Source organism: Macaca mulatta, chromosome 1 (genome assembly GCF_049350105.2).
Source record: "Macaca mulatta isolate MMU2019108-1 chromosome 1, T2T-MMU8v2.0, whole genome shotgun sequence".
NCBI lineage: Eukaryota > Metazoa > Chordata > Mammalia > Primates > Cercopithecidae > Macaca > Macaca mulatta.
The window spans coordinates 188730229-188753281 of NC_133406.1; the positions used below are offsets into that span (position 1 = coordinate 188730229).

General features: G+C 45.6%; 1 protein-coding gene across 3 annotated transcripts in view; it reads left to right on the forward strand.

Moving 5' to 3' along the window:
* RAB3B (RAB3B, member RAS oncogene family) overlaps nt 1-19016 on the forward strand; it is an 83722-nt gene extending 64706 nt beyond the window's left edge. Inside the window, exons 5-6 of one of the 3 annotated variants that reach the window (XR_013413914.1) lie at nt 6636-8175; nt 15416-19016. Coding sequence is in view for 1 of the 3 variants with exons in the window: in NM_001266792.2 (NP_001253721.1) it covers nt 6636-6823 (188 nt within the window). In the remaining 2 variants the exon portion in view is untranslated. 3 annotated transcript variants of the gene reach the window in all.
* The last annotated feature ends 4037 nt before the right edge of the window (nt 19017-23053 follow it).

Consider the following 23053-nt stretch of genomic DNA (forward strand, 5'->3'; position numbering starts at 1 on the left):
CCATTGGCCAAAGTCAGTCACATAATCAAACTTGATGTCGATGGAGTGGGGAGACGTATTCTTCCCACAAGGAGGCACTGCAAGCTAGTGGTAATGTGGAGGTATAAAATCTCTTTCAGGGAAGGCAGTTTACAGTCACTGAACACATCATGGACTCTGGGGGCACAGAGGTGAGTGGGTTCCCTTCCCTCAAGATACACACTGACTAGGGAAACAAAATTGTACACAGATAATTATAACCTTCTTTGGGTCAATGGCTATGCCGGTCCTCAGCCTGTTTGCTATTATTCTTCACCTCTCCTGTTCTTTTTCCTGCAACCTTTTCTGAGGGGTTGACCTTTGCAGGCTATGTTTCCCAGGCTCTTGTGATAGTAGCTTCTGGCTGGGACTAGCCAAGGGAAGATATTGGCAGGTGATTGGAGATGCAGAAAAGGGAGAAATCCAGGTATTTTCCCCCTGCCTTGGCTGGTCCCCCAGCAGGGGCTGCTTCTCTACTGTGACTCCTGTTCTCATGGTTCCAGCTTCTTTTAGCTCTAATACTAGTATTTTTTGCTTTTGACAATCTCTGGGTTTCTTCAGTATTCTGTTTAGCTTCTTAGTTCTTCCATCACCTATATAAGCAATTCCTTCTGGTTTAAAGAATAGTTCCCATTTTTCTGGTTGGAGTCTGACTGAAACAATCACACAAAGTGCCATGAGAGTGCAGGGGAGAGAGACATTGTATGTTCTGAGTGGTAGAGGTGTTGCGGGGAAGAAAAAGTGAAGCTTCTCTGGGATCAGTAATTCCACAGGTGAGTAATGAAGATGATTAGGAGTAGGAGCTAGAGATTAATAACATGAGCAATGGCACAAAATGAGGAAGCGCTGATATTTCTGGAGCATAGTGTGAGCCGGGAAGATGAAGCTGGGGAAGTAGAGACCAGGCCATGCCAGGTCTTGGGTGTTCAGCCAGTGAGGCTGGATACTGAATTGATCAGACCTCTTTAAATTCCAGTGACACAAATCCAAGTCACAATAGCTCAAGTTACAGGGACAGGTGAATAGCTGAAGCAAAATGGAAGAGAAGGTTCGTCCAAGGTGGCGGATGGATTGTCCACATGACACTCAAAGTTCCTGAGAATGAAAACAAGCCTTGAGTAGAAAGGAAGACAGTGAGTCCCGCTGAGCCCAAATCATCAGTGACCAGAGGATGTGAGTTGAAGGTTGATAAATGACAGAGATGAGGCAGTGTCAGAGCAGGATGGAGAAGGGATTTGAACTGTGGAGGAGACAGGTTCTGGAGTAGTGTTGGGATGAAGAGAGGTGAGTTTAGCTGGTTGCAAGTTTCTGAATAGAATTCTGAGGTCGGCCGGGCACGGTGGCTCAAGCCTGTAATCCCAGCACTTTGGGAGGCCGAGACGGTTGGATGACGAGGTCAGGAGATCGAGACCATCCTGGCTAACACGGTGAAACCCCCGTCTCTACTAAAAAATACAAAAAACTAGCCAGGCGAGGTGGTGGGCGCCTGTAGTCCCAGCTACTCGGGAGGCTGAGGCAGGAGAATGGCGTGAACCCGGGAGGCGGAGCTTGCAGTGAGCCGAGATCCGGCCACTGCACTCCAGTCTGGGCGACAGTGCGAGACTCCGTCTCAAAAAAAAAAAAAAAAAAAGAAAAAAAAGAATTCTGAGGTCATATTCAGAAGCAGGCAGTGTGGATGCAGTCTGTGGGTCTGTGACAGCTGCCTTTGGACACAATTGATAAACATCATTTTTGAGGGGTGGGGGAACATCTCAGATTCAGTTAAGAACTGAGCCCCATTAAAGACAGCAGAAATGTCGTTGTTTTGAAGCCAATTAGGAGGAGAAAAGGACTGGGGGCTAGTCTGGTTAATTGGTTGTCATCTTCCTGGCCTCACTAGATTCTCAGCTCCTAAGAGTCCTTATTAATGAACCTGAGGAAAAGGTTACCTATGGACCTACTAATGAAGAATATTTCAGGAATCTGACAGTAATTGGGTGGGGTGCATTTGGGGTTATTCTGCTAAGCAAAAGAGGCCCTTGAGCTGGCTAGACCCATGAGTTGGTAACTTCAGTTCTCACACTCCGGGTACCTTTGAGATGACAGTAAAGACATCTCCTCGGCATGACACAAGAGCTCCCCCTGTTTGGCCCCCTATTGACTCATCTCTCACCACTTAGGATTTTCTGCTCTAAGGATAACAAACTGCTATGGCCCTTTTGGCATAGACCTAGGCTGATTTTGCCCCCTTATCTGTGCTGTATTCATGCTGTCTCCCCTGCCTGTTGTGCTATGCTAGACATGCCTGTGCTCACACATACACTCACAGTGACGTGTCTTTGTCTAGCTGATATCTGCTTAAGCATCAGCTTCTCCAAGAAACCTTCCCTGGTCTCCAGGCTTGGTTAGATGCTTTCTGTGTGCCCTGACAATCTACCCTGGCTTCCCTCCATTCCAACACTTATTACCCTGTGATATTGTCAGTGTGTCTATCTTCCACATAGACTAGGGGCTCCTCAAAGGTAGGGGCTGTGTCTGATTCACCTCACTGTCCCCAGTGCCCAGTACAGGGTCTACCATGCTCATTGAGCTGAGCTTTCATGACCCACACTATCCGTATCCCCTCAACCACACCCTCCTTGCTCATTCCCACCTCTGTAATTCAACTATTCATTCCACCAACATTCACTAAGCAGCTACTCTTCTAGCTGGTGCTGGGACTCAGAATGACATAGTTCCTGTTTGGGGAAGCTCCCTGTCTATATGGACTTCTGCCATGCAGTGTAAAAAGTGCTATGGCAGGAGGAAGCACAGAGGAGAATGAAGATACCATATGTAAGCTGAGTCCTGAAGAATGAGAAGAAGTTAGGTGAAGAGTCTAGCTTAATTATTTTTAATGTAATTTATTTGTGTATTCATTTATTTATTTATGGTCTCGAACACCTGACCTTAAGCAATCTTCCTGCCTTGGCACCCCCAAAGTACTGGGATTCCAGGCTTGAACCACTGGCACCTAGCCAGTTTTGCTCAGTTTTGACTTTTTTTTTTTTTTTTTTTTTTTTTGAGACAGAGTCTCACTCTGTCCCCCAGGCAGGAGTGCAGTGGCACAATCTCAGCTCACTGCAACGTCCCCCTCCCAGGTTCAAGCGATTCTTCTGCCTCAGCCTCCCGAGTAGCTAGGATTACAGGTGTGTGCCACCACACCTGGCTAATTTTTGTATTTTTAGTAGAGACGGGATTTCACCATGTTGTCCAGGCTGGTCTCTAACTCCTGACCTCAGGTGATCCACCCACCTCAGCCTCCCAAACTGCAGGGATTACAGGCGTGAGCCACCGCACCCGGCCTGAGTTCTGATTTTAAAGGCTCACATCCTCACTAACTTCAAGAAGCTTCCTCCTCCTCTCCTTCCCTGCCAGCCTCTCCCTCTCCTGCATCCCTGCATGACCTCTGGTTTCCTCTACCTGGGTTAGAATGTTACAGCTTGTTCTGTTGCTGTTCCAACTGAGAGTGAGACAAGGAGGCATAAGGGATAGACCTCTGGCCCATCTCTGAGTCTCAGTTTTCCTGTCTGCAAATTACAAGTGATAACCTTTACCTTGCCCCACCCAACTCACATGATTGCTTTTGTATTTGTGAACTGTTAATGTGAACTGCAGATGTGAGAGACTGATGCCTTTATTAGTATGTCTTTTCTACGACTATAATTGATCTTCCTGTATCTGTATCTCTAACACTCAACACAAGACATGACACAAGGTCAATGTTCAATAAAGACTTGGTGGGCCAGGCACCGTGGCTCATGCCTGTAATCCCAGCACTTTGGGAGACCGAGGCAGGCAGATCACCTGAGGACGGGAGTTCCAGACTAGCCCGACCAACATGGTGAAACCTCATCTCTACTAAAAATACAAAAATTAGCCGGGCATGGTGGGCACCTGTAGTCCCAGCTACTCAGGAGGCTGAGGCAGGAGAATTGCTTGAACCTGGGAGACAGAGGTTGCAGTGAGCTGAGATTATGCCACTGCACTCCAGCCTGGGCGACAGAGCAAGACTCCGTCTCTCAAAATAAATAAATAAATAATTTAAAAAAAAAAAAAAAAGACCTGGCTTATTGATTGATCTTAAGTGATGAAGACAAAGACCCTAGGAGACAGTAGAGGTTCAAGGAAGCTGGGAGTAAGGTGGGCCAGGAACATATAGGAAAGAGAATTGCCATGTATTCGCGTGCCAATCACGTCATATACTTTCATGGATTTAATTTTCATTACTATTCTATGGAGTAGGTAGTATTCACCTCATTCTACAGATGAGGAAACAGAGACTGGGAGCAATTAGGCAACTTGCCCAAGATCACGCAGCTAGTAGCTGCCCTCTGTACAATGTGGCATGTCCTCCCCTCAGTGCCACTTCCTCACAAGGGATTTGTACCCCTGGCCTTGAACTGTGTCCTCATCTTCATCTGAGCTGAAAACCTATTTACTTATTTACCTGTCTGCCTCTTTACTAAATAAGCAATACATTCCCCGCACCTCCCCAAACACTGCCACTTGTGATAAGGCAGTCAAAGACTGGGTAGTCAATTTTTGTGATGTTCATTAAGGAAAAACGATATGCTGGAGGGTCTCTGAAGCTGACTGGGTTTCTATGGCCTGAGGATAATGAGCCAGCAGCTGCCTCCTTCATCACATGTCCACACTTAGCAGGCACTTCTGCCGCTTGTCTTTCTCAGGTCAGGAAATGGGCCACGGGAGAGGCTGTCAGCTGGAGGGGTGGGCTGGCAGGAACGGCGTGTGCCTTCCAGCCAGAAGGTTGGGAAAAGAGGGGCTTTGTTTATACCTGGGCTGCTTCAGCCCTCTCTGTGGACGGTGGAATAATAGGGAGAAAGAGGGAGGGGGAAAGAGATCCCTCCTTTGTTAGAGAAGATGATAAAGGAGGGAGAAAGAGATGGATAGGAGGTGGGAGGAACAAGTTGAAAGAACAGAAAGAAACTGTCTTTATAACAGGCCACTTTTTTACAGCAATGTATTCATCATCTCACTCACTCCTCCCACCTGTTCTTGGTAGGAAGCCACTGTTGTTTTCCTTATCTGACAACAAGGAGTCTGAGAATTAGAGAGGTTAAGTGAGCAGAGAGGTGAAGTGACTTGCCCAGACTCAGATACTGTTAGTTGGATTAAAGCAGAGGAGGTCAAAGACACTTGTAAAGGAAGAAAAAGGTATAATTGGGGTGGGGGGGGGAGCCAAGTGAAAGAGAAAAGGGGGAAGAAATGAGAGGCAGAGCTGTGTGTGGACTTTGCAGACAGCCAATCCCAGGTCTAAACCCAGTTTCCGCTGATACAGCCACATGACTGTGTGAGTTATGCTGTCCCTCATATTCTCATTTATAAATTGGAGATGTTATTTACCCAACTGGTTATTGTGAGGATTAAAGATGATATCAGTAAAGCTCCTAGCATAGTGTCTGGCATATAGTAGTTGCCCCAAAGATATTAGGAATCCCAAGGAGAAAGTGGAAGGGACACAGGGGAAAGGCTCCGAAAGAAGGGAAAGAGGAAGGCAGACAGACAAGAGAAGTGGGAGAGGGCCAGGGACTGATGGAAAGTGCCACTTTTGCTTCTAAGGGCTGCCACCAAGTTGACCAAGATTCCTCAGGTAGAAAGCAGCCTTTTTGAAACAGGAGGGCCTTTGCTGTGTCTCTTGGGACAACCAAGTTCTGTTCATCACAGAAAGTGTCGCTAAGGGTCTCAAGATACAAAATAGACAAGAACGTTGCACACCTCAGATGTAGTTTTCCCTGGGCCTTTTGTTGGGTTTGTGGAGGAAGGGTGAGATCTGTTGGATCATTTCAGTGGAATTCAGGGAGGGGAAACCCCACTAAGTGGAAATAAACCAGTGTGGCTATGGGTGGAAAGGGCAAAGAAGACTTATTCAGTGTGAATCTTGAGGTGCCTCCTAGAGCCCAGACTGGAGCTGGCCAGCCTAGGGGGAATGAGAGGCAGGGGAAAGAGGAGGAAAATCCCTGTGAAAAAGTCCAAAACTGGGGTTTCTCATACTGGTGCTTTTCCTTATCTTGGGCAAGCTAGCTTACTTCTGTAAGCCAGTGTTTGCATTAGTGAAGTGGAGAGGATCTGACTGACACTTCTTCCCCAAGGGCAACGTGAAGATCAAATAAAATAATCTATGTGATAAGTGCTTTGGAAACTGTGAAGTGCTGTGGACACACATTTATGCATTTGTTCTGTCAGCAAACACTAATGACCCCCTTTGTGTCAGGCACAGGGCTATACATTTCACATACATCGTCTTGCCTGATCCTTGAAATAACTCTATGAGGTAGGTAAAATTATCCCTTTTTTACAAACCAGGAAATTGATTTGTAAAGAGAATAAGTGACTTAGCCTGGAATTAAACAGCTGGGCAGTGGTACAGCTAGGATCAGTCTGACTGAAAGACCAGTGCAGGAAACTCCTGCCCTAGGCCGTCTCCTTGAAGCAGAATCACCTGTCCATGGAATTGGGCCTCTTTGCTTCACTCCTGAGCACTGGAAATATTAATCCAGAGTGCTTGGGCTGAGGGCACAGAAGGGTTCCAGCAGAAGGGATGGAAAAGGCCTTATCTGTATCTCTCCTCTTTCCAGGGTTTGATTTCTTTGAAGCCAGTGCGAAGGAGAACATCAGTGTAAGGCAGGCCTTCGAGCGCCTGGTGGATGCCATTTGCGACAAGATGTCTGATTCGCTGGACACAGACCCCTCGATGCTGGGCTCCTCCAAGAACACGCGTCTCTCGGACACCCCACCGCTGCTGCAGCAGAACTGCTCGTGCTAGGCAAGGCCCACCTTCCTGACCTCCCCTCGTTGTGGCCCCACACCCAGTCTGCTTCTCCCTGTTACACACTGTCCACTCTCAGCCCCGACCAAGATGAGCTGCTGCTGTTCTTTGCCTGCCCCCAGGGTTCTCTGCAGATGTTCCCAGTAATAGATACTCAGCACTAGACTAACAGAACAGGTCACTACATGGGTGGAGATTCACTTTGCAAAAGAAGACTCTGTTTTATGAAGGGGATTCACTACAGGGACTTAAAAGCAGTCTCTTCTCTGCCTTTAAAATGAGAGTTCCTCCATTTACCAAAATTTGACACACCCACATTCTTCAGGGGCATGCCAATTGCGTAAAGTGAGGCTGGCCTGCATAGCTAATCCTATTAAAGACAACTTCCCAAAGCACAACGTGCTTGTTTCCTATCGGGCTCCCTGTGGGGCTTTCTCTCACTGCAAGTCAAGCTTGGGCTCTCAAAGCCCTGTGCCTGTTACCACGGATGCCCACAGGGCCTGGGCAGTTGCTGTGGTGACAGGCAGAGCTAATCTTCAGAGAGCTCAGACTCTCTAATGATGCTGAAGGAGCAAAGGCTGAGTCAGAAACACACTTAAGAGAAAATGATTATCCCCTACAGAATGTCAGAGGTTCCTGCTATAGGAAAGAGCAGGCACATATGCTCAAGAAAGACAAACAGAGAAAAAGAGAAACAGGCAAGATCAAGACACAGATCATGAGTTTCTGATTTTGCTGCTTTCCAGTTGGTTCTTAACTGTGGGAACTTAGTAAAATTGGCGATTGGTTCTTAGACTTCTAGAACCTGAGGATTTTAGAGTTGATGGGATTCCCAAATTTACCTAGTTTGACTAGTCAATTCTAACCTTCCTTTTTCTGACAAGTGACTGTCAAGCCTAACAACCAAATCTCTTTCTTCTAAAGCACACCTTCTAGGCAGGGACAAGAGCTCATTTTCCACACCATCTTGGTTAACTCTCATAGAAAGTTTTCCTTGCTTCAAGCTCAAATCTGCCTCCTGGAAATTCTTCTTCTTCCCTCCCTGTTGGTACCAGCTCTGCTGTCAGAGACTTCACAGTCTCTGCCCTCTCTGCCCTGTGACACCCTCGGACTATTTGAGAACACGAATCATGACTCCTGGGACTTGCCTTTTCTCTAGGTCAATACCTCTATCATTCCATCGGCTGTTCTTCATAGGCTCTTCTCCCCATCCTGCCCCTTTCCTGCAATCCATCTTTTAATTGCTCTTGAGCAGTCTAACTGAGAAGTGTGATTTGAAGCAAAATAAATCTAAGGTGGTATGACCCTGAAAAAACTGAGAAAATTGAACTCAAAGATCCCGATCCCAGGCCGGGCGCGGTGGTGGCTCACGCCTGTAATCCCAGCACTTTGGGAGGCCGAGGCGGGCGGATCACAAGGTCAGGAGATCGAGACCACGGTGAAACCCCGTCTCTACTAAAAATACAAAAAATTAGCCGGGCACGGTGGTGGGTGCCTGTAGTCCCAGCTACTCGGGAGGCTGAGGCAGGAGAATGGCGTGAACCCGGGAGGCGGAGCTTGCAGTGAGCCGAGATCGCGCCACTGCACTCCAGCCTGGGCAACAGAGCGAGACTCCGTCTCAAAAAAAAAAAAAAAAAAAAAAAAAGATCCCGATCCCAACCCCATTCTCCTGGGAGTGAAACCTTAGTTTCTACCAGAGAGCGTGGGAAACCACTTCTGGTGGAAGCCCCTTAATTAAACACCTGAGGAAAAAAAGAAAAGAAACTCAGAGACCAGAATGAATTCGCTCATTATTCTAACTTGCTTGGCCACAGGGACATATTTGGTTTGGGCTGAAATAATGACATAGAACTGGCAATGATTCCAGAAAATCTTTCTTCTATATCATGGTCTGAATCCTCAGCTGCCTCAAAAGTCAACGGGCCGGGGGAGTCTCTCCCCAGTTTTCTCTTCATTTCAAATGAGGCTCATTGTCCTAGAAAAGTACATTAACTAGCAACTAGTCCAATGACTAAATAAAAGGACCATCCAGGGCACTGTGGCTCACACCTGTAATCCCAGCACTTTGGAAAGCCAAGGCAGGAGGAACACTTGAGGCCAGGAGTTCGAGACCAGCCTGAGCAATATGGTCAAATTCCATCCCTACAAAAAAAAAAAAAAAAAAAAAAAAAATTAGCCACATGTGGTGGTGCACTCCTATAGCCTCAGCTACTTGGGAGGCTGAGGCAGGAGAATTGCTTGCACCCAGGAATTTGAGGTTGCAGTGAGTTGTAATCATGCCACTGCATTCCAGTCTGGGTGACAGAGTAAGACCCTCTTTCTCTTTATCTCTCTCTCTCTTTTTTTTTTTTTTTTAAAGGAGTCAGCTCTACAAAGATGCTGCTTTCTTTGATGCAATGCAGAGAACAGAGCTTTGGACTTGGAATCAGGAGACCTAGACTCTGTCATTAAATCAACTGTGACTCTGGACCAGTTACTCCCCATTTTTGAGTCTTGATTTCCTACTTATAAAATGAGGGAGCTTATTTGGATGATCTTTAAGGTCCCTTTTGGCACTAATAACTTGGTGACTCTTTTTTCTTACCTTTACCATTTCAGTTGATCCACCAAACAAACCTGAGAGATCAGGATCGGTATCCCAGTGTTGTCTTGGCCAACTCTGATGTCATGCTTACTCTGTACTAGACATTCTTCCAAGCATTTTACATGCATTAACTCATTTATCTTCCCAACATCTTGAGAGGGAGGCACTACAGTGAGCCTCATTTGAAGATGAGGAAACAAAGGTACAAAGAGGTTCTAGCTTGACCTCTAAGGTCACATAGGAAGTAAGTGGTAGAGCTGTAGTTCACATCCAGGCACTAAGTTCCAAGGTCTGTGTTCTTAACCACATTCTGGGCTGCATCTTTTATAGACAAACTATGATCCAGAGGGATTACGAGAATTGGATCACATACCAAGAGAGTGTTAAAGCCACATTAGGATTCAATTCCAGGGCCATCAGTTTCCAAGTCCACTGGAGAAAAGATGTATATCTCTAATCTGTTGACAAATTGCTCAACTACTCAGACTAATCCGAGGTGATGGATGTCTCATGCTCAGGAAAGGCGAGTCAGTCTCTGAGGCAACAGATCCCATGGGCCTGAGTAGAAAATGCCCAGTGCTTCCCAGTCCCAAGTGCTGGCTTTCCCTGTACCTGCCTCTGCCAGGCAACACTTAGCAGGCTCCCAAGCAGCAGGAGCCTCCATGCTCCACTTTGAACAGCCTCCATGCTCCAGCAAGGGGGCATTTGTGAAGAGTGACTTGATTAACTTTTCTGACCATGGGTATAATACAGTTGCTTCAGAGGGCAGTGATTCTGGGTGTGATTTTTACACTGTAACATTGTATACAGTGTCACAGATAATTACTGGTTTTTTTCTGGTCATTAACACTCATCTACTTTAGTACTGGGATTTCAGACCAAGGTTCTCATGACCCCTGGATATTTTAGTATCTGTATCCAATAATCTTTTCTCTCCTACTGAATATTCAGGCAAAGATCAAATTGTTTTCTTTAAAACTGTCAAATTCTGTAAAACTCAGGAGCCAGTTCAAGGAAACAGGCGTCTTCACAATAGATGGAATCAAGAGTTAAATGTTATAGTGGCAAGCTCATCTACTGGGCAACAGACAACCAGACCTACTTGTGAGATGGCAGCTCCCCAGCCCTGCTCTGTGACCTCGTTTCTGTCAAATGAAAGGCAGCAGCTTCCAGCTGATTGCAGCATAGTGGTCATCAATCACAGTAATAGCGCAATTAGCCACCAAGGTTCAAGCTGCATAATATGTGTTAGTGGCAACTTGTCCTGGATTTAATCTTCCTAAACAATCCAAATAAAATATTTAAAAACTCTTGACTTCTGGCTGGGCGCAGCAGCTCACACCTGTAATTCCAGCACTTTGGGAGGCTGAGGTGGGCGGATCACCTGGTTCAAGACCAGCCTGGGCAACATGGTGAAGCCCCATCTCTACTAAAAATACAAAAATTATCCAGGCGTGGTGGCGGGCACCTGAAATCCCTACTCAGGAGGCTGAGGCAGAGAATTGCTTGAACCTGGGAGGCGGAGGTTGCAGTGAGCCGAGATCGTGCCACTGCACTTCAACCTGGGTGACACATCAAGACTCCATCTCAAAACAAAACAAACAAACAACAACAACAACAAAAAACCTCTTGACTACTAAAGAGGCAAAAGTAGGCCAAAAGTGCGATACAGTATTGTGTTTGTTTATATCTATTTTAAATGCATGTGTATCTGTAAATACAAAGTGATTCGTGACTTATTGTCTCCTCAGTCTGTAGCATTATTAACTTCTAGGAGCAGCAGTCGGGTATAGTGTACTGAATGGTCACAGACTCATTGATCATCAGATCTGGAAAGGAGCTTAGAGAAGATCTGTTCCAGCCTCCTATCTTATAGAAGGGAAGGTTGACGTCCAAGGATTGGAAGGAAATCTCCTAATTATTCTGAGAGTACTGCAGTGATGGCGCCAGGACTAGGTCCTGGATCACCTCTAAGAAGACACTTAGCTATTTGAGTATCGACTAGGGCCTAGCATTATTAAACACTAGATAAATACAGGTGAAAAGAAATGATCCCTGCCTGCAAGGTCCTTATGGTCTAATGGAGGTGCTGTTTCTAAAATATTGTTATCCCAATTTGGTAGTCAAGGAAACAGTCCTGGAAAAGTTAACATGCTCAAGTCACCCACTAGTATCATTTGAACCCTCCTCTCTCTGACTCATGCTCTTTTAAATTTTTTTCTTCAGATTGTCTTAGAAGGGTAGATGGGATATACCCTCTGGTAGTACCAGGCGCCCAAGGATTCTTAGAGTTAAATAACCTCAGTTAATTAAATAACCACAATTGCTTGGTGACCGAAGCCTTATAACGTCCGCAGAATAATACCATTCTCCAGACCTGACTCCCCAACTCTTATCACCTGCTCCTGCCGCCACTAAGCTCCTTGCTTGGATATCAAGTATATCCAGGAAGGCTAAGAAGTATATGAGGAATGTTTGTTTGACTTTGTTTGCCAACAGTTTGGGGGAACGGGAAAGAACTACAATAATCAGTGTCCTGGGATCTCATTGATTTCCGATTCCCCGTCCCAAGCCTACACCCAATTACCTGCCATAGTTGGGGAATCAAGTAGCATCCTGTGGCTGGAAGTAGATGTAAAACACTAGTCCATGAGATATAAATACTGTTAAATGATGGCTTTTTAAGGTCCTGATCCGTTATATGAAGTAGGCAAAATTCAAATTTATTTATTCATTTATTTTCTCAACAAATGAATATATATTATGTGCCAGGATGCAAGTAGTGGCAAATTAGGCACTGTTCTTGCTTTCATGAAACGTATAGCTTCATGATTTAGTCTAGACTTTGTCAAATCATCACCCAAATATAATTACAAAGTACTCTAAAGGAAAGGCACATGATGCTCTGAGAACATTCACCTGCGAAACCTGAATCACCTTTGAGAAACTGTTTCAGGGGCTCTTGGAAGTCTACTGCTCCCAAATATCTCTGCTACCCACTGGCCATTGCTTTACATTCCTCAACTTAGCTTTCATCTTTTAGTGCTAACCTTTGATGGCTGATCAAATACAAATGCCCCAAGAAGAGTAAGGATACGAGAAGGAATATCTGTACCTGTGAAACATTGTTAGGCTGCCTGGCTATGAGTTCATTGTTGTTTTCTGAAGGACATAACCAACCACTCCAAAACGTATAGGCTTAAAACAACAAACATGTATCATTTCTTATGATTCTGTGGGTTGGCTGGGTGGTTCTTCTGGCTGAGGCAGGATGGTCTAGGATAGCTACATCCATATGTCTGGGGTCCCAGCTGAGATGACTGGGGCTGTTGAGGCCTTTCTCCCTGTGGTGTCATCCTCCAGAAGGCTGCCCAGATTTGTCCATATGGTGGCAGGAGTTTCCTCAAAGCAAGAGAGGGCAAGACCCAACACAGAAGCACTTTTCAAGCTCTGTTTCCATCACATTTGCAAATGTCTCACTGATGAACACAAGTTCCCTGGCCAAGCCCAGTTTTAAGAAATGGAGAAATAGGGCTAGGCTTGGTGGCTCAGGCCTGTAATCCCAACATTTTGGGAGGCCGAGGCATGCGGATCACTTGAGGTCAGGAGTTCTAGACCAGCCTGGCCAACATGGTGAAACCCCGTCTCTACTAAAAATACAAAAATTAGCTGGGCGTGGTGGCGGGCATCTGTAATCCCAGCTACTCGGGAGGCTAAAGCACAAGAGTTGCTTGAAGCCAGGAGGAGGAGGTTGCAATAAGCCTAAATCATGCCACTGCACTTCAGCCTGGGTGATAGAGCCAGACTCAGTCTCAAAAAAAAAAAAAAAAAAAAAAAAAAGTTAGGGGAATAGATGCCATCTCCTTATGGGAGGAGCTACAAAATACAGTGACCAATTTTTCAATCTACCACAGGAAGCATCCTCAGTTCTCTGAAACTATGTCTGGTACGTGTCTTGGGGTCTTAAAACGTGGCTCTGATGGTATCACCAAAGACAAGTGGCAAAATCGTTTAGGGCAGGGCAGTCTTATCATTAGTAGTTAGCCGAAGGATTTACTTTGGAGGAATCAAGACACTTCTAGATGAAGAAGTTTTGATGCTTGTTAAACAGTCCATTTGGATACTTCTTAGCTATCCTCGAGGGATGAATCTGACTTCTCATTTCACAGGATTCACCGTAGATAATGGTTGTAATTCCTACCTGAAGTTCCTGGCCAGAAGCCCAGCAGAAAGATTCAGTATATGCAGAAAAGATGACTCCAAAAACAGTTGGGCCTTCTGTTCTAACTGTACTTCCTTCCTTGACGTACTCGTCTAGTCTCGAGGCTTTAAATGTCAAGTCTTTGATAATAACATGTGTACCTAAGTGCCTACTGGACATTTTCATGTCTCAAACTTAACATGTCCAAATTGAAACTTGTGATTCTGTCCCCAAACTTGTTTGAACCCCAGTCTTCACAGAAAACTGGGTGCCATCCTTAATTCTCTGATTTTTCTCTTTTTCTTAGCCTCCTTGTCTAATCTAGCAGCAGATCCTAGGGTTTTACTTCTAAATATATCTCAAATCTGATCATTTTTCTCCATTTTCATTGCCATGACCTTGGTCCAGGCCACCATTGTTTTCTGCCCTAGAGAGCTACCACAGAGTTCCTAACGTTTCCCTACTCGCATAATTACTCCCCATTAGTCCATTTCTCTCACAGGAGCAACTCTCTCTATATATATTATTTATGTATTTATTTTTTGTAGAGACAAAGTCTTGCTATGTTGCCCAAGCTGGTTTCAAATTCTGGCCTCAAGCGATCCTCTTGCCTTGGCCTCCTGAGTCACTCGGATTGTTTGTATGAGCCACCTCAATGGCAATCTCTTAAAAATCTAAATAAATGAACAGCTCAGTAACACTGAGGTTTACTTCAATACCCCATACGAAAACAATCCAAACCTTGGCAAGGTGGTGAAACCCTGTCTCTACAAAAAATACAAAAAATTAATTGGGCATGGTAGCCTGCACCTATAGTCTCAGCTACTTGGGAGGCTGAGGTGGGAGGATCGCTTGAGCCCTGGAGGTCAAGAATACAGTGAGCCATATCCATGATTGTACTCCTGTGCCACTCCAGCCTGGGTGACAGAGCAAGACCCTGTCCCCCTCTCAAAAGAAAAAGAAAGAAAAGAAAAAGAAGAAAAGGAAAGAAAGAAACGAAGAAAATTCAGAAACTTCCATTATTAATAGTACCTATTTTATTGATTCTGTTTCTAGCCTGAATCTGCTTCTAACTTGCTATAGGATCTCTGGTAAATCATTTCCTGTAATAAGCAACTATCACCTCTCTCATTGTTTCTTTCAGAAATAGTAATCTCTTCTTTAGTAGTACTACTACTCCCTTACCCAAACCAGGTGATTCTAGTGAAGACTGTCATTAAAGGGAGCATGTGACCAAGCAGGGCCCATCAGAATCTTTCCCTAAGATTTTTATAAAAGCTGGACCTATTCTTTTTCCACTTGAGTGGCAAATATGTGAAGATATGAGGTCTAAAACTGTGATGGCTTATTCTCCACTCCTGTGTAGATTCTGGTCTATAGTAAGAGAAAACAAGGCCATTAGGCAGCGGGCAGCAGAGACAGGTGAGAAAGAGTGTGGCCTCTGGTTTTCCAGACCCTGATTCTGGTTTCTTGAGGCTTGGCTGATCACCTCTTCCTTTGATTCTGTTAGAAAGCTCAGCGTATCTTTCTTTTTTTTTTTTTCTGAGATGGAGTCTCGCTGTGTCGCCCAGGCTGGAGTGCAGTGGCCGGATCTCAACTCACTGCAAGCTCCGCCTCCCGGGTTTACTCCATTCTCCTGCCTCAGCCTCCCGAGTAGCTGGGACTACAGGCGCCCGCCACCTCGCCCGGCTAGTTTTTTGTATTTTTTAGTAGAGACGGGGTTTCACTGGGTCAGCCAGGATGGTCTCAATCTCCTGACCTCGTGATCTGCCCGTCTCGGCCTCCCAAAGTGCTGGGATTACAGGCTTGAGCCACCGCGCCCGGCCAGCTCAGCGTATCTTTCTAATAAAACCCCCCTTTGCTTTGCATGTTGGAGTTAGGTTCTTATCACTTGCAACCAAAAATATGTTGTCTCCTCTTTGGTTCTCAGTTTTCTCATTTATATGTCCTTCTAGCTCCAAAGTATAGAAATTCTAATTAAAAAAAAACAAAACAAAACAAAAAAAACTGGGTCTTTCCGAAAATCCCACTGATATGGACTTTCTGATCCAGACTGTATAATCTGGAAAAGAAGCCTACCCTCATCTCTATCCTCTCTTCCTGTACCTGAAGGAACGAAGAAGAGGGATTTCTCAAGGTGAGAAGCAGTTCTCCATGGACACTGATGACAGCACAGGCAAAGGTTCCTATGACTAGGGATCACTGTCCACACAGAGTCTGGCTTCCCAGGTTTCCAGCAGGTAGACGAAACAGCTAACTCCACTGCCACTCCTTTCTCCACATCCGTTCCTATTTCTCAGCCATCTCAGTGACATCCACCATCTTGAGAGTCAACTACTGACTAGACTGAGTTGTGTGCTTCTGTTTACTTCTCTTCTGTCTTTTTCAAGTGGCCAAATAGCAAACGCTTAAATAGGAAATCTCTGGGAGACTTGAATAAAAGACTTTGGTTGGTAGAAAATCATGTCACAGAAAGACTAATAGACAGCAAAGTAAGTCAGCAAGTCCCTGAGCAGTAGGATTAGGATTCCTGTCTCCTTTCAGATTCGAATGCATCTCTTTCTGGGGTTAACAGTGGACTGGGATAAAGCTAAGAGGTTGTGTAGCTTGGGTTAAGTCATTCTTATCTCTGGGCTTCAGGGGCTTAGACCAGATAGTTTCTATGGGCTCTCTTGGTGCTGATGCCTTGGGGTTCTGTGGCTGTTTTCTGTCAGAGCTGCAAGGGGCAAACAGGATTTTGGCAGCAATCCTTTCATTACTAAAGCTTCCTTTCTTCTCGGGTGCAGTGAAAAGAGCCAAGGCTGTGTGACCCCCTCGTCACTTAGCCAGGTGTATGGTCCTGGTTTCTGAGGCTGCCAGAAAGTATCTTAGCAATTTGTGTCTGGTGGTCCATGCCTGACTATCCTAGGCTAGGTGTTCCTAAAGAGTAACAAGAAGAAGAGAAACAAGAATCTCTGACACTTGTTGAGAATAGAGTCCCATTTGTTTGAGAAGAGACACCAAGCAGCCATGTTTATGTGCCAGAAATGCATTCCACCTCAAGGAGGACTAAATTAATGGACCAGTGTGTGCCAGGCTAAGCTGGGCAAGATCTTTCTGAGGACAAACTCTGCCATGCAGCTAGAAGCCTGGAAACTAAAAGGACTGCATGTAGTAAACTATCTTCAAACCCCTGTAAGCATCAGACCACAGGATGAGGTTTCAGAAAGTCATAAGGCAGAGTAGTTAAGGCTACAGGGCTTACAGTCTGACAGACCTGGGTTCGATTCTTGGGTCTTCGTCACTAACTAGTTTTGTGACTTTGGGAAGATGACTCCGGAGCCTCAGTGAATTTCAGTTACTTCATATGTAAATGAAGTAATAATATCTACTTCACGGGGCTGTTGAAAGGATTAAACGGAGAATGGGTGTAAAACCCTTAGTGCAGTGTCATGCACACACGGTAGATGCCGAACGTGTGATGTTGGCACTACACAAAGTAATCCCAATCAGGCAGAGGTAGGCAGGCAAATCTAATCCAGGATCTTTTGTAAGGGGACTGAGAACCAGAGAATGGAGAAAGCCAGTGTAAACACCGTGAGCAAAAGAGCAAGAGAAGGGGTGTTGTATAAGTAGGAGATGGAGCCTGGACTTACTAATTGGATCAGGGTAGAAGAATCCAGCCAGGACCAAGGGAGGAGAGTCCAGGAAAATGCCATGAGCAGCTCTGTAGCATGACCTTGTTGGGCTGGGTTAAAGTAGGGGCTGCCACCAGTCACCTGACGGAAAGGTACCTCATGCACTTCCTCCTTCCCCCGGAGATCAGCCTCCAGGAGTGAGGAGTGAGCCCAGAATGAGAGTTTAGAGTGCTCTAGAGCCTTTGTTAGAGGTACCCTTCAACACTCAGAAAACCAGGATTCCAGAGATCTGGGTTTGAGTCCTGACTTTGCAGCATACTAACTGTGTGATCTTGAACCAACATATTTTCACCTAATGAGGCTGACAATCTTCCCTACTTCACAAAATAGTTATGAGAGTCAAATAAAAGTACATTTTAGAAAGTGAAATGCTGTGGACATTTAAGGTGGAGCCACTGTGAGAGTCTTGGGGAGAAGATGGTATTTGTCTCAGAATGAAACCGAATACACCCCTCCCAGAGACCTTTCCAAGGATCCCCTCCTTCCTTTAGCTCCTTCCCCCAACCTCAATACACATTCCTGTCCCCGGAACCTAACCTCACCAAAAATACCCGGGCCAACATGCCTTACACCCAGAGGTTTGGTTGGCTTCAGAGAAACTTCTGGAGGCTAAAAGCAGCCAAGAAGAATCAGCCACTACAAGCTGGGCCTGGATGAACAGAGCAGTGAGCTGTGATGGGGCTGGGGTCCAGGAGGAGCAGGCAGGAGACATAATATTCAAATATTATAACAAAAATCATCGATCATGTGTTTGGCGCTTTACAGTTCCCAAAGCACTTTCCCATCCATGCCCTGATGATCTTTGATACAACACTGTGATGTGGGTTTTATTATTCCCAGTACAGATGAGGAAAATTGAGGCCTGCGTCAGTGAAGCAATCTATCCAAGACTACATAGAGAAGGCAGTAAATGGCAGGGTTAGTCTCAGAACAGGGTAGCGTCTGTAGCCCCTGCAGTGGGCAGTCCTAATTCTGAACTTCACCTATCTGGGGGTAATAGAGGGGAGCAAGAGGAAGGCTACTGAAGAGAACACCTAAACATCTGTTTTGTCTACATATGACTTCCTCTGCTTGTGGGAGAGAAGGAAGGAAAGGAACACATTCCCCTTGCCAGCCCCACAACCCCAACAAAATTAAACCCTGGAGCAGGTTGAGCAGCAGCGGCTTCCCTCAGATCCAGGAGCCAGGGGCAGATGATCTATCTCTGCGGCCACACAGAGATGTCACCGTATGCAGTTTGCATGTCATCTTCAATTCCCCGAACTGCTCTTTCTAATTTATTCAACCGGGGACCAGGCTGGTCTCATGCCAACCTAGGAGATGCAGTATGAGCAGAATTCCTCAGGAGGAACAATTAGCAAAAACTGAAGTTGTCTCTCGATAGGCCTGAGCGGAGAGAGGAACAATAGCTCTCATGTCTCTCCCCATCAGATTCGAATTAAGCAGATGTTCTCATGCTTTTTTCTTCTTCCTATGTTCTGTATACTGACACCTGTTCTCAGTGGCATATGAAATATGAAATGTCATGTGGTGTTGTGAGTTTGTATAAATATAAAGGAATATATATACACAGTAGCAAAAGAGAAGATCTCATTTACAAATGTCTATGGTGTTTCCTTGTTCTGTGTTGATCTGTTTTGTGGATACAAACTGAATTTTCTTAATGTATCTTCTATCTCTATTATAGTGGCAATGATGGTATAGGCATTAAAGTTCTTCTGAATTGTTTATCATTTGTAGAGTGACTCTTTCCTGAGTTTGTGCTAAGAACTTCGGGCAGAGGACACTGGCCGCAGCGACTCATGCCTGTAATCCCAGCACTTTGGGAGGCCAAGGTAGGTGGATCACTTGAAGTCAGGAGTTCAAGACCAGTCTGGACAACATGGCAAAACCCCATCTCTACTAAAAATACAAAAATTAGCGAGATGTGGTGGTGGGCACCTGTAGTCCCAGCTACTGGGGAGGCAGAGGCAGGAGAATTGCTTGAACCCAGGAGGTGGAGGTTGCAGTGAGCTGAGGTCATCCCATTGCACTCCAGCCTAGGTGACAGAGCAAGACTCCGTCTCAAAAAAAATGAACTTTGGGTAGAGATTCTTGCATTCAGAGATCTTTAAGAGGAACTGGAAAATAGATCCAGCACTGATGCAACAAAAGACACAATATGATACAATAGCTCATGATGGACTCAGGAAAGCGGGGTATCAGGATGGACTACAACAATCAGGGAAGGCTTCATGGTGAAGGAAGGACTGACATTGCAAGAGGTCAGGGAGTGCCTATTAGTGTGCACTTCTGGAGACCTGATGGGCTGTGGCTCTGTGCTAGGTGGTATAGAGGTTGCAGAGAATAACAAGGGGCAATGTGTGCCTCCCAGCAGCTTACCTCAGTATTAGCTCATAGTGGAGGTTTAAGATACATTGCTGGACGGCACGTGGGAACAAGGCTGCTGAGCTGGAAAGCAGAGAGTCCACAGGAAAATGAAACCAAATGCAGACAGAACTCGCAGCCCCAGGAAGGGGCAAAACCTACTCCCTACCCCCACCTCTCCTCAAAAAGTTTAATAAGTCTAAGCAGGCAGCATATTCAGTCCAATTTTACTCCATCCCCACCATGATGTGCTAGAAACCTTTTCCCTTTCTTAGCCTGGTTAACTCCTACTCATCTGCCAGCACTCAGGCATGGGGACCCCGGTGGGCCAGGGAGGTCACAGAACTTTGGAAGCACAGAGCAGAGATAATGGAGGTGTCAGAGATGCATTCAGTTGGAATTCCTTTCCCTCCCTCCCTCCCTTCCTTCCTTCCTTCTTTCCTTCCTTCCTTCCTTTTATCCTCTTCCTCCTTCTCCTTCCTTCCTCCCTCCCTCCCTCTCTCCCTCTCTCTCCCTTTCTTTCTCTCTCTCCTTTCCTTCTTTCTTTCTTTCTTTTTCTTTCTCTCCTTCCTTCCTTCCTTCCTTCCTTCCTTCCTTCCTTCCTTCCTTCCTTCCTTCCTTCCTTCCTTCCTTCCTTCCTTCCTTTTCTTTATTTCTCCCTTCCCCTTCCCCTTCCCTTCCTTTCTCTTCTTGGCATTTTAAAGATCCCTGTATAGGATTCTTTCAATTACAAGGGACATAGACCCACTTTTAGTAGTCACACAGTAAAAGAGGGGATCATGGTGCGAGGGAAATTTGTTAGCTCATGTTACTTATAAAGCCCAGAGCTAGATCTAGCTTCAGGCATAGATAGAAGCAGGTGACTAAATTATATTGTCAGAATTCTCTCTCTCTCAGCATCACTTTTCTGTGGGTCAGCTTTATTCTCAGGCCACTCCAGCCTTATCCTACTCATATAGCCATCTGGACAGAGAGAGAATGCCTCTCCTTCAGTAGTTTTGGCAAAAGCTCCGGTCATGCTTAGAATAGTCTAGGATTAATCATTATGCCAGGGGATGGGGTGTTCTGGTTGGCCAACCCTAGATTTTATGCCAATCTTGAGTTGTAATGTGGGGTCAGTCCCACCCAAACCAGATGAACTGAAAGTGGAAGAGGCATGGTTGCCCCAAAGGAAAATTAGGGTGCTGTTTCCAGAAGAGAAGATAATAGATGTTGTCCAGGCAAACGTACCAGCTAGTCACAGGAGCTACAGAATCAGATCACTCCACAAAAGACATCCAAAAACTGGACTGAGAATGAGAATGGGTTATACCCTCAGGATATGGGGATGGAAGGAACAGGATGGGTAGGGATGTGGGGAGGGGCAGAACAGAAGCAGCCAGCTGAGGGCAGAGCAGTCAAAGGTCAGTACATGTGATTGAACAAGCCGTGTCCTGCTAAGGGGGCCAGAGGGAGGCTAAATGGGAGTTGAAATCAGCCTAGACTCCGAGTGCAAAGCCTTGTGTCCCGGTGTGGAGCTGCACTAGGAGAAAGGGCTCTTTGGTGTAATTCACACAAGGGTGCTGTCTCCTCACTAAGCCATGAGCAGAGGGGCAGCATCCATCCAGAGTGGGCACTGTCTCCACTCTGCACAAAGATGCAGTCCTGGGTTGAATCATATCCTCCCAAAAGATATGTTCAAGCCCTAACCTCTGGTACCTGTGAGTGTAAACTTATTTGGAAATAGCATCTTTGCAGATATAATCAAGTTAAGATGAGGCCATACTGCATTTGGGTAGACCCTAAATCCAATGACTGATGTCTTTAGAAAAGAAAAGAGAGGGAGATTCAGACAGAGGGACAAAGGGAAGAAGGCTTTCCAGGGACGGAGTCAGGGATTGGAGCACTGCAGCCATGAGCCAAGGAATGCAAAAGATTGCTGGCAGCCACCACAGGCAAAGAGATGGGCATGGAGCAGGTGCTCCCTCAGAGCCTCCAGATGCACTGTTGACACCTTGATTTTGGACTGCCAGCTCCAGAATTGTTAAGAGAATCTGTTTCTGTTTTCTGAAGCCACCCAGTTTTGTGGTACTTTGTGACAGCAGCCCCAGGAAAGGAACCCAGGTGCTATATGAGCTAGCAGAAGCCTGAGAGTAAAGCTCCCCCCGCCCTGCCCCCACAGTGTCCTGGTAGAAGATAGAAACACTCGAGGTACCCAAGAGATCCCAGCAGAAGTATGTGGGCCTCCTCATGGGTACTACGGCCTAACAGTATCCTGGAAGTGCCTGTTTCCTCCACCTTCACACACAAAGTAAACAGTATTTTGAAACTATAGGGCTACAAGAAAAATGAGAGGCAAACTCTCATTGGTTTGAGAAGATGACTAGGGCACACTTTATTTTATTATTATTTTTTGTTTATTTTGGGGGGCACACTCTAGATGAGAGCCTCTGCATATGCTATTCTTTGTACTCCTCCGTCCACCAAGCTCAGTTAGGCACCTCCTCTGGGAATCCACAGCCCCTTTTGCTTTCCTTTGCCATGGAACTTCCTGTGCTGTATTGCAATTTTCTGGTTATCTGTGGAGTAGATTGTCCAATGATGCAGAATACATTTTCCTGTGAAGTAAAACAAATAAGCAGTAGGCAAATGGCCATTAAGGGGTCTGGGGACCTCCTTAAACAAAGGAAATGAGACTCCAATAGTTTCACCAAGATGCAGAATTATTGAAGTGTGTTGAGGTAAACCACAGTGGCTCTGAACACAGGCCAGTAGCAGGGAAGGGCAACAAGTCCCTGGAATGTCACTTCCTTAGAGAAGTGACCCTATCACATACCTTCATCTTTTTTTTTTTTCTTTTTTGAGATGGAGTCTTGCTCTGTTGCCCAGGCTGGAGTGCAATGGCACGATCTCGGCTCACTGCAACCTCTGCCTCCCGTATTTAAGTGATTCTCCTGCCTCAGCCTCTGGAATAGCTGGGATTACAGGCATGCGTCACTATGCCCGGCTAATTTTTGTACTTTTAGTAGAGACGGGATTTTGCCGTGTTGGCCAGGCTGGTCTCAAACTCCTGACCTCAGATGATGTGCCCGCCTTGGCCTCCCAAAGTGCTGGGATTGATTACAGGCGTAAGCCACCGCGCCCGGCCTACCTTCATCTTATTTTGTTTTCTTCATTGCATTTATCATCATGAAATTATTTTATTTGTTTAATGAAAGTTCCATGATAACAGATATCTTGCCTGTGTTCATGCAGTACTGTCAGAGGCTTGGGCAAGTCACTTAGCCTCTGTTTTACTTAAAACCTCTGTTACAAAATCTCTCATTGATAAATGTACCAACCCCTTAGGGTGATCGTGAGGATTAAATGAGTTAATATTAGAACTTAGATCAATTCTAGCTAACATTTATATTGCTCTT